A 12,156-nucleotide genomic window follows, 5' to 3' on the forward strand; every position below is an offset into this window, starting at 1 on the left:
CTAGCTTGACGATATACCAATTTCAAAATGGACACGAGCATTTTTCCCAAAAATACGTTACAATGTTAAATCGATTGACGTCCCTGAAATTTTGCAAATTATATCCACACGTGAGTTTCCTATAACAACGATAATTGAGTTAATCACCACGTCGATACAATCAAAGTATGCTGAACGGGCCGAAGTGGCGGGTAAGGGAGATTGTTATATTTAGTTTTTTTTATTGTGCTACTATTTTTATTAAAATATCAAATTTTACAGGGAGGTTGTCTGGTGGGTTGACCCCTTACATTGAGAGTAAGGTTCAAAAATGTATCAACAAGTCTTATAATTGTAATGCAAGACGTTTGTATGGGGATACATTTGAAGTCGATGACAATTTTGCCACCAGCAACGTACAACTTGAACGAAGGGTATGTAGTTGTGGTAAATGGCAAAAAAGCGGTATACCATGTGGCTACGCTATAGCATGTCTAAGAACCCGTACATCTGAATCCATTCACGGAATGGTTGATTACAAGTTCACTAATTATGTGTATCGACTTGCATATGGATCTGAGTTGGTGAATACTATACCATCACATGTGCATTGGGAAATACCAAATGAAACGGTGGTCCTGTTACCTCCCTCAATGCAGTAGTTATTCATGTAGCACCTTTATGTTTTATGTAGTATTATGTATTAGTTTTTTATGTCCCACATATTTATTTTAGTGTCGTGTTACGTATTAGTTCTCCATGTACCCAGTTTATATTTTATGTCATATTATGTATTAGTTATTTATGTACCCCATTTATATTTTATGGCGTTCTATGTATTGGTTATTGAGGAAACAACATACATTAAAAGAAATGGACGTTTATTAAATAGTAACGACTACACACATACAACAACAAGCAATTTAAATAACGAAAAACAATTAACTTAACCAACATGCATTTAAAAATAAGGGACATTCTTTAAAAGATTACATGCATCTAAGTGGGTAAACTCGCTACCATCATATTCAAAACGATATAGTTCCAAAGCCACCTGCCGTAGAATGTCTTCATCCGTATTTGCATGTTCGTTATCCAACTCGTTATAAATACGTTGAAATTGTTTCACCTTTATTTTCATATCCAGAAACTTCGCTTTGACATCTCTTCTTCTTCGATATTGAGTACGGCTCATTAAATGGTGAAACAAATGACAGAAACGAGACCAAAATGATCCAGCACGAACTTGTGGGGGACCCGGTGGAAAATCCTCCTCTACAGTTATAATCCAAGCTTGAACCAAAGCGACCTCCTCTGCGTTCCTCCATATGTGTGGTGAGTCCATAATTGCAAGGATGGAAGTAATACGATACAATTACAACAAATATTAAAATCTATTTATAACGACTCCTTACTTTCCTGGTGCAATGGCTTGTCAATTCAAGCAGCAATGTATTGTGTTGTCATTCGACCGGGAATGACTTGTCAACTCGAACAGTGATCTGTTATGTTATAAGTATAGTACATTGCATTCGTCAGTTAATTTTGACTATGAATTGCAGACATATTAGAAGATTGGACTGCGATTTTCTGTAGAAACTACTATAAATTGACCTTAAGTTACATAAATACTTTATTAAATAAACCAATACAGCTGTTCAAATATTGTTTTTTAGATTCTACTCTCTTTGTTTCAATCAAAATGAGTTCTATATCATGGAGCAATGAAGAGTTCTTGGTTCTTACACATGCTTATATTCATGTGTACGAGACAAGCAAGTTGAACGACCCAATGTTTTGGAGCCGTTTAACCAATATTTTCAATGATGAAAACCGAATGGCTACAAGAAACGATCGTGACGAACTAGACATCTTAGCAAGATGGTATGAAATGAAAACCGAAGTTCTATTATTCAACGATCTTTATACCAAAATTGACGACACCCGTTTAAACGCTACTGAGAAGGTCATCTTGGAAGCTGCTAAGGAGGAATACAAGTCATTAAGTAACGGGTTGGAATTCCAGTTTGAAGCCCCTTGGAATATTTTGAAATATATCCAGTTCGTTTAAAATCTATTTTAGTTTATTATGTGAGTACTAGGTTATTTTCATTTACTAGGTTATTTTCATGTATTTTGTATGTATTTCGTTTGTTTAAAATCTATTTTAGTTTATTATGTGAGTACTAGGTTATTTTCATGTATTTCGTATGTATTTCGTTTGTTTAAAATCTATTTTAGTTTATTATGTGAGCAACTCGTATGATTAATTTGAATAAATAAATGCCCATTGCATTAGTTTTCACAATATATTAGAATACATTAGTAACAAGGATTCCATGAACCATTAAAAACATTACAACAATTACATGAAAAACAACGACATAATACGAACAAAGCATTAACGTAAAACACAAGTCCCAGGGGTTATTCTTAACAGAAATTAGAGCAGTCTACATGAAATACTGTTTATCTTTAACATACTTCCAAACTTCCTCATATTCGAAGTCTCTGCCGTCATGCTCACAGATGTAAAAATCTGTAACAACTTCCAAGAACTCTTCTTCGTCACGATAACGAACATTGTTACTTTTCGCATAATTACATGCTCGATTAAACCATGTCACTTCTTCCTTTACATCCATCCACTTAGTAACAACATCTGATTTTTCTCTTTTTTGTCCTTCCCCCATCTCAGGGTTAAACAAAGATGTTATGCGAGTCCATTCATCACTAAATAGGCAATGCGGGGGAGCAAGTAACGATACACCATCCTTAACACTTAGCCAACATCGTGTTAGAACTAACACCTCATTTGTCGTCCATGGCCTTTCAGAATTGGAACCATGTACTTCATTCGAAGAACTTGCTGCATTCGACGACATTTCTAATAATGGGAGTTCGTTTCGTTTAGGTGATTTGGGTGTTTGGTTTTTAGATCTTAAACATCTATTTATATAAATAAATAGACTATGAATTAATATTTTGACTACGAAATGGTTATATTTGGACTACGATTTTCAGCTTTATGCAGTGTTTTATCATGTCAAACTGTCATTTATCTCTTATCACTTAAGGGTCCCACTACGATGTGCAGGTTACTACAGTGACTTGTCATTACTGTCTAGTCATTTCAAAGTTGGACTTCTCATTACTGTCTAGCATGTATAAATACCACTTATAGCTCCAGTTTAATACAATATCGACTTTATTATAAGTTCCTCACACAAATTCGAAATTTGCTCATGCAACGAAGTAGATTGTTACTACTGTGATTCGGTAGACCCTTTTTTTACACCCTCTTCAGCCGGGCCATATATGTCACATGAAAATTTTGAAGAATTAAAGAAGGCTGAAGTACAACAAGAAGAGGACAAAGAGTCATCCCGACTTCTCACTCAACTTGCTAATGATATTGAATCGGAATGCAAACAAGCTCAAGAATGGATTGACCTCAATCAAAACAAAATCAAAGAGCATAAAGATTGGATAAAAAAGAGTAATAAGGCAATCAAAATGACTGAAAAACGGCTTGCTGAGAAGGATGAGCAGTTGATACACATTATGGTAAAAAAGGATCGTTTCGAAGACAAAATGAGAATTAGGGATGACTATATAACAATGGAGAAAGAGAAGTACCCGTTGCAGTTCCCTGAGTTTAAAAATTAGTTACAAAGTTGTTGTAATATTATCATGAAACAGATTAGGTTGCAAAAGGATCGTTTGTTGTTTTTTTAAATAACATGTTGTAACTGTTAAAAAAAATCTGCAAACTATATTTTATAATATAAAGGTTTCATTCATTGTTATAATCAACAAACTTAACTAAAATATGAAAGCATAACAATGTATTGTAAGAGTTAATAAAAATATTACAATACATAATATGTAAACAACTCATCATTACTCTTAATTTCAAGGTTGTTTTATATCAAAATCAGCGTTATAGGTTTGTGAGCAACCCGCTGAACCACCAATATTATATGTCATTTCTGCAGTAGAAATTATGTGACCTGCTCTGCTACCGGACGCCCTTCCAGTACAATTATTTCTCGTGTGTCCTAGTTGACCACATGTAGAACACTCTTTTATAATTGGACCCTCGCCTTGGGATGGAATGCGGTCTGTGTTTCTTGGCCTGCCTGGCTGACGTTTATCCATTATAGGTGGCTTAACAATCATCAAATCATCGGGGATCTCCCATTCGGATGGCTTTGGCAGAGGGTTTATTGATTCCTCATATGTTTTCCTTAGTGTTTCGGTAAGGCAAGCATTTAATGCAAACCTCGAGCAGTCTTGGTAATTGTTCACTGTTAAACATCTTATGACATGACCACAAGGTATCCCATCAAGTTGCCAATGCCTACATGTACATGTCATATGTTGAAAATCAACAATCACATTTTGTGCCCCCTTTTTGACCTCGCATTTCGTATTTGAGATCATGCGAACATCCCATTTGGTAAAAGTTTTCTTGTTTTCTTTTACAACTTCATCCGCCCAAGGGGTAAGTATTGTTGTTGCTTCCGCTAAAAAAACAGCCAAAATGAAGAAGTTAAGATCAATAACATCAAAACTAATAAAACATTAATATTACAAATTTACTTAATACTTGCAAAGTTACGTCTTTGAAACCACCATTGTTGCATTGTAGCACGAAAAAAATCGATCAACATAAGTATTGGCACCTTACGTGCGTGTCTAGATAATGCATTTATAGACTCCGCACTGTTGGACGACATAAGATTGTATCGGTTCCCTTTAAAATGTGCCCTTGACCAGGTTTCTGGATTTATACTTTTTAAGTACTCCCATACTAGTTCTTTTGTCTTTTTCATAACATCCATGGCAGCATCAAAAGCATCAACTGTGTACGCCCTACACGCCTCCCAAAAAATCCCTTTAACCGTCTTACTCTTGCCGAATCTAGATACTATGTTGAAATACAAATTGACACCACATATTCCATGATGAGCGTGAGGAAAAATGTTGGCAACGGATGTTGCTATAGATGGAGACCTATCAGATATAATTGTAAGCTCCTGCATATTTCCTATGCAATCATGTAGTTTTTGAAAAAACCATGTCCAAGAATCGGTACACTCATTTTTGCATATACCATATGCAACCGGTAATATTTGGTTTTGTACGTCCTTAGTAACTGCAAGTAACATGGTACCTTTGAACTCGCCCTTTAGGTGAGCTCCATCTACTACTAGGGTCGGCTTACAAAAATTGACAAAAGCGTGTACCTACAATACATTGTATATCTATTCAAATACACCAAAATTAATATTAAAAAATTAATATAATATGATAATATTAACCGAGCAACCAAGTGCGGTGTACAAAAACTCAAAGCGATCATCAGCATCTGTTTTAACTTCTTGTTCGGTAACATCATCACAACGTCCACCCACATCGTCAAGATAATTACCAACATCATCATCACCAACATGCTTGTAATTCTCAGGATCCACATAGTGAATAGGTGAATAACTAACATTAACATTTTCAGCAACACTGTGAAACTGAGGTACACTAGGAGTATTGAAAGTACCTATCGGATCGTTGCTCCCTTTATAACTGCATAAATTACCAACAAGTTGGTTTCCAATTTCACCACCCCCATTAACCTCCTCAACTTCATCAACCACCACAAACACTTTCACAGCCCTTCCTCCACTACATTTGATTATGTTTATCAACATTCTAACATACATGTCTTCAACTATAGCTATATAATAATTTAATTCAGGATGGTGGAAACGAAGACTAATTCTATATTTGTCTAACAAACCAATTTTGCTTCTTACCAAAGATACAAAATCACTATAACTAATATACTCAAAAAATATCAAAGCAAGTTCAGAAATACCTCCCTGTGGACATATGTATTCCAGATTAGTTCCATTAACTTGTCATATCCCACCGGTTACAAGACAAACCAAATATTCAATCATTTTTTTGAGCAAATTGTAGAGAAAGTTCCTAAACAAATAACAACCAAAATGATATTTTTCTACAAAACTTTTTATATAGCAACATGATTTCGTAGTCAAACCAATTCTTTTCATAGTCAAACTAAAAAAAAATACAAAAAAAAACCACAATTTCGCAGATAGAATGAGAGTAAATCGCAGATGGACCTATTCCATCTGCGAAATTACCCCTATATATACAGAAAAAAAATAAAAAAAAAAATTAAAAGCACCTGCGAATGTACAAGCACCTAAAGCACAGTTGTGCTTTAGGTGCTTGTACATTCGCAGATGAGATGCTGATTTCGCAGATGGGGCATCTCCATCTGCGAAATTGTGGGCTAATTTTGTAATTTTGATTTTTTTTGGCTATTTTTGTAATCCCATTAGTGTAAATGGCTATTTTTGTCATTTTCTCTTTTTTATTTCCCATTTGTCATTATGTTTTAGAAAAAAATTCATTTTAGTCATCAATCAATCACGAATATGTATTTTAAAACGTTATAATTTGAAATGCAAAAAGAAAAAACGAATGCAATTGTCGAAACTATGGCTTCTTCTTAAGGGTAGGGCGTGTTAGCTAATAAGTCAATGACTCTATTTTTTTGTACTATCAATATTTATTGTATTTAATATACATACATATATATATATATATATATATATATATATATATATATATATTAAAATGAAGGAAAAAAGACTTAGGGCCTGTTTGTTTGCATCTTAATACCTCTTAATAAGGGGTAGGTTTGAATTTTTAAGATTCGGACCGTTTGTTTACCTCTTAAGTTTTGGTTTGAATTTGAATTTTAGCACTTACCGAATCAGATTTGATACTCCATCTGAAAAAATAAAAGACGCTCTATGCCCCTTAACCCCAAAACACGTTCTCTCTTTCTCACACCCATCTCCTCCTTCTCACCCACTTCTTTTCCCTCACCGATCTCCAATAATCGTTCGCTTCCTCTGATCTACAACACCGCCTCCGACAGCAACACCATCTCCGACATCGTTGTCGGCAGCCAAGCCCTTCAGCTCCCTCATCGACGACGGTTGTCTTCCACCCCTTTCTCCTCCTCTGATTTTGTCTGCATACATTCGATCGGCAACGTCGCCACCACCGCCGACTTTGCATCCGCCTCCGGTTGCTTCACCTGTGCCGCCTTCACCTCCGGTATCTTCTGCAGGTAACATATTCTTCTTCTCTTGTTATGTAATTCAAGTTTAATGCTTAAAAATCTAGTGTGTTTCCCCTGTAATTCGAAGATCAGAGATTCATTACTTAGAGTTAGTTTTGGTTCAGTTTTGATTTATGATAATGTGTTGATTTCTGAAATATATGGGGTGATTTCTAATTTTGTGTTTATTTGGTGAAATATATTGCTGAGAATGTGTTACTAGTTGCTGATTTGTTCCACTACTAGAAAAAAGGCCTTTTACGACGCTCATTGCGTGTCGTAAAACGCTCAGACGACGCGCAAATGCGTTTCAAGGAAGGCCCTGCCATAAAGAGAGACGACGCGCATTTACGACGCGCGGTTACGACACGCAATGCGTATCAAGGAAGGCCCTGTCATAAAGGAAGACGACACGCATTCGCGTGTCGTAACCTTACGACGCGCGTGTTAATGACACGCAATGCGTATCAAGAAAGCCCCTATCAAGAAAGGCCATGTCATAAATGAAGATGACACACATTTTTGCGTATCGTAATTTTAAATTTAAAAAAAAAATTATTTATGGATTTACTTATTTTCATATTAAATTTGCATTTTATGTCACATAATGGAAAATAAAATACCATATACAAATAATACAATGCATTGCACAAAAGTTAATGTTATACAAATAATCATTCGAATAGTAGACAAATGTAATACTACAAATAATCATTCCAATAGTAGACAAATGTAAGATTTCAACATTTTTTATATAATTAACTAAATTATTAGCCAAATTTCCTAAAATACCAACATACTTTTCTATGAAGAGCATTAACACTATTCTTTTCCATCAAAAACTTCAAAACCTGCATAATTAATTTAATGTTTAATCAGCTACAGGTCAATAAGGTAGGTTTAAGCAAAAGAGGTTCATAGTAGTAAGATTTTACTTACCACTGTTGTTAATGACATTGAAAGAAGCAGCCCAACAAACACCCCCTCAGAAGGATTATTACTAAATGAAACCACAAACAAAGTTAAAAAGTCAAGTATTTTGTGACAACCCCGGAACCAGGGGCAAGGCTGTTTTTACCCATGGTATGACCTAATACATGATAATAAAGACTTGTTTAACAAAAAGAAAAATGATTTCTCACGTGACATCTCTATTAAGAATTGATGAAAGAGGGTACTCCACACTGTATTGCCAACAAGCTTGACACCAACACCTAAAAGCTGGAAAAAACAATAACGGAAATAAAAATAAATGTAAGATTTGAGATAACAGATGCATAATTCACATGTCTACTTTTACCAATTTATTTTATGCAACATATATGCAGCTGACATGAATGAATTATACAACAAGTTAGGAGTAAAATAAGGGATGGTTGCATATTTAGTATGATAAATAAAGAGATTTGTGGCATAAGGGTGCATAAATAATAAAAAGCAAAAAGGAAGAGGAAAGCTGACTTACATAATCAGCAAATTTCTGAATTGGTGCTTTTAACATAATACATAAGAGTGGTCCCGAAGGGATAGCTGGCAGCAAAAAATCTCAGGCAAAAAAAATTCCAGGAGAAAACAGTTAGTACCTCAAAAGCAAAGGTTTTATAGGGTTAGGCATGCACCAGCAAGACAGGGACTAAGATTATAAGTGATGTGAATGGGACATAGTAATTAAAGGAATTTTTGTTACCATTGTTCCATGCATAGTGGTTGGGGTAGAGTGTTTTTCCATCACTGTTAACACGGAAGGGTCCAAGTTCTTCCATGGCTCCATATCCAAACAACAAGCATCCTAGCCCAGTAGAATACCTTCATTAATAGTGGTTCTTACTCTAAATTTTGGTGCATTTGGATGATGATCTTTAGAATCTCCATTCTAATTCATGAATATTCTAATTAATTTGGTATTGTAGAATGTAGATTGGTATCTACATTATTAAAGTTCATAGGACTTACTACTGACTCACTTTTCTTTTTTTAATCATTAGCCTTATGCAGCTCTCAAAGCTAGAGAATATCTTGATAAGCCTGCAATACATGAGACAATGGTGAAGGTATGTAGATTATATCTTATATTTCCTACACAAATATAGACAACTGTATGCTGATGTCATTATGCAGGTTAGCGCTTATCTGCTTGGAGAATACAGCCATCTTTTGGCCAGACGACCTGGGTGTAGCCCAAAGGACATTTTTGTCATTATACATGAGAAGCTTCCTACTGTATCGTGAGTATTTCTATTTCTATACATCTATGTTTTCTTTTGTGATCATCATCTATTTTTTTTTCTACAGGACTCCAACAATATCCATTCTTCTCTCAACATACGCAAAGATTTTGATGCACTCTCAACCACCAGATCCCGAATTACAAAACCAGATCTGGGCAATATTCAGCAAGTGAGTTTATAATAAATAGGAGCTACACTTTTTTTTTGTATATGCAAAATTTGATAATATTTAATTTCACACACATTGACAGATATGAAACATGGATTGATACTGAGATACAACAAAGAGCTGTGGAGTATTTTGCATTGAGTAGGAAAGGTGAAGCCCTGATGGATATATTAGCAGAAATGCCAAAGTTCCCTGAACGTGAGGTATATTTAAGCGTAGGGTTTTAATTGATTGATTGATTGAGCATATAATAATAATAATAATAATAATAATAATAATAATAATAATAATAATAATAATAATAATAATAATAATTTATCTGATATGGTGATTGTTGTTGACTTTGATTTACCTTTTTGAAGTCTTCATTGATCAAGAAAGCAGAAGACACTGAAGCTGATACTGCAGAGCTAAGTGCTATCAAGTCACGCACACAACAGCAGGCTTCTAATGCTTTAGTGGTGACATCTGAGCGCGAAACTCCCCAACTTGGTATGGTCAAAATCCCCAGCGTTGACCATAACTCTTTCAGCGTTGACCAAGAGTTGACTCAAGCTAATGGAATTTCACATGAAGTTGACCACCCTCAACCTGATATTCTTGGAGGTCTTTTAAGCCCACTGGCTATTGAAGCACCTCCTCCTCCTGTAAGTGAAGATGATGCATTAGCTCTTGCACCTGTTGAAGAGCAAGATAATATTGTAAAGGTACTACTGTCTGCCACATGTCCTATCCTCATTGGCTATAAATATCATTTATTTCTTTATATTATTTTAACTTTCTGTTGACAACCTTACACGGCCAATAGGAGACACTGCAGAAAGATTTCATGCCCTGTGTCTTAAAGATAGTGGAGTTCTATATGAAGATCCTTATGTTCAGGTACTAAAAAGTCAAGTTATATATATATATATATATATATATATATATATATATCACATATCATATATTGCATTAGATTTTATTTATTTTTTTGATTAATTATTATTATTCCAGATTGGTATCAAAGCAGACTGGCGAGGTCATCAAGGTCGCCTAGTCATCTTTTTGGGGAACAAAACAACTTCTTCACTCACTTCAGTTCAAGCAGTGGTTCTGCCTCCATCTCATTTAAAACTGGAACTCTCATCAGCAAAGAACAAGCTTCAAACCATGCAAACCATGGTGTTTGTCGTCCACACACAGCCTTCTCTAACAGCCCATCTTTTTTCCAGGGCAAAAGAGTTGGGCATGATGGGTGAAGGATACATGTGGATCATAACAAGTAAGACTACCAACTTGTTGAATTCCATGGATGCTGAAGCAATCAAATCGATGCACGGGGCTGTGGGTTTCAGATCGTATTTTCCAGCATCAAGAAAGCTTCACAACTTTGCTTCAAAATGGAGGGAGGAACATTATGCAATTAATAAAAGAAACCATTTCAAGAAAGTCAATTATAGACTTCATTCAAGTAAGAATGAATCAAGAAGAGCCCTTGAATGAATTGGTCAAGCAATTAAAAACAAGATAGTATTTTAAAGATGTTAAAATTAGGTAAATTTACATCACAATGAAAAGTTCAATCCTACAAGTTTTTAAGCAATTAATAAAAGAAACCATTTCAAGAAAGTCAAACATCTATAAAATTGTCTATTCATGGAAGATGGAACTACCAAAGAATTTGCTGATTAATTGCTTGAAGGTAACAAAGTTCAAACTTTTTAAAGAAATAGAAACAAATTCAAGTAGATTGTAACAAAGAACCCTTGATTAGAAACGTTCAAACAATTGAAATCAAGAAAGTAATGTAAGTTTCAAGCACACACTAAGTTCGACCATGGCAAATTTCAAGCAATTCAAAATAACCCACTTCGAGTAAGATCAGATTAGTAAGTTTATTCAGTGATACGACCACATATAAACCAAGATCAGATCTATAAGAACGCTCCACTGATCTACTCAAATAGTAGACATCGAAGTCAAAGGATAGTTTTTAAAAATTATTAAACAGGGCAATCTCTGATCATAATCCTTTTCATCCATGGTAAGATATAGTAAGGTTATAAAGCATAAATAAAGAGAAATTTACCTTGCATAGAAGGTCTAGGGCAAACAAAGCCATCATTCACTAGAGAAATATTTGAAGGCATAGGAACAGCGGGCGAGTCGACTCTGAACTGCGTACCCACAAAATCGACCTCAACCGACATCTGATTCACATCTACAGCAGTTTCAATAGCAGTCTTGAGATCAGCACTTGGAAATCCAGCAAAAACGGTGTCGTTTCCAACCGGACCCGGAAAAGTAGCAGACCCATCAGCAAAATCGACAAACACCCTCCATGATTTAAGCTCTTCGTCGACGTTATTGAGGACTCTGAGGGTTGATTCGAAGCGGTAGGGTTGATTTGATGTTCGGTTTGGTGGGAGCTTGGATCCGGATGTGTAAGTTGTAACGCCCGGGTTTCAGGGCTAAGCATTTTTGTCAATGTAATAGTCTAGGTCAACTCTTGTAACTCTTTTCGAAATAATAAAGATGAAATATTTGAGTATTATGTGAATTATATGTGTTTATTATTTAATTATAAATGTATAATTAATAAAGAATAAAAATGAGCGTCAAAATTAAAGTGTGAG

At 35.0% G+C, this 12,156-nt stretch overlaps 1 protein-coding gene across 1 annotated transcript; it reads left to right on the forward strand.

The window, feature by feature from the left end:
- The first annotated feature begins 9,021 nt into the window (after positions 1-9,021).
- Positions 9,022-10,326, forward strand: LOC145095063 (AP-2 complex subunit alpha-1-like). Its single transcript, XM_079033004.1, has 6 exons — positions 9,022-9,042; positions 9,127-9,192; positions 9,260-9,366; positions 9,434-9,538; positions 9,621-9,741; positions 9,901-10,326. Exons 1-6 carry the CDS (start codon positions 9,022-9,024, stop codon positions 10,324-10,326), a joined length of 846 nt encoding a protein of 281 aa, XP_078889130.1.
- Positions 10,327-12,156: the final 1,830 nt, after the last annotated feature.

This window comes from Lactuca serriola, chromosome 3 (genome assembly GCF_051521515.1).
Source record: "Lactuca serriola cultivar US96UC23 chromosome 3, Lser_US96UC23_V15, whole genome shotgun sequence".
Classification (NCBI taxonomy): domain Eukaryota; kingdom Viridiplantae; phylum Streptophyta; class Magnoliopsida; order Asterales; family Asteraceae; genus Lactuca; species Lactuca serriola.

Excerpts from the sequence above, each read along its gene's own strand:
- LOC145095063 (XM_079033004.1), top strand. The coding sequence starts at position 9,022 with ATGAATATTCTAATTAATTTG. Across the intron at positions 9,043-9,126 it reads TGAATATTCTAATTAATTTG|CCTTATGCAGCTCTCAAAGC; the intron begins GTATTGTAGAAT and ends TTTAATCATTAG. Across the intron at positions 9,367-9,433 it reads GAGAAGCTTCCTACTGTATC|GACTCCAACAATATCCATTC; the intron begins GTGAGTATTTCT and ends TTTTTTCTACAG.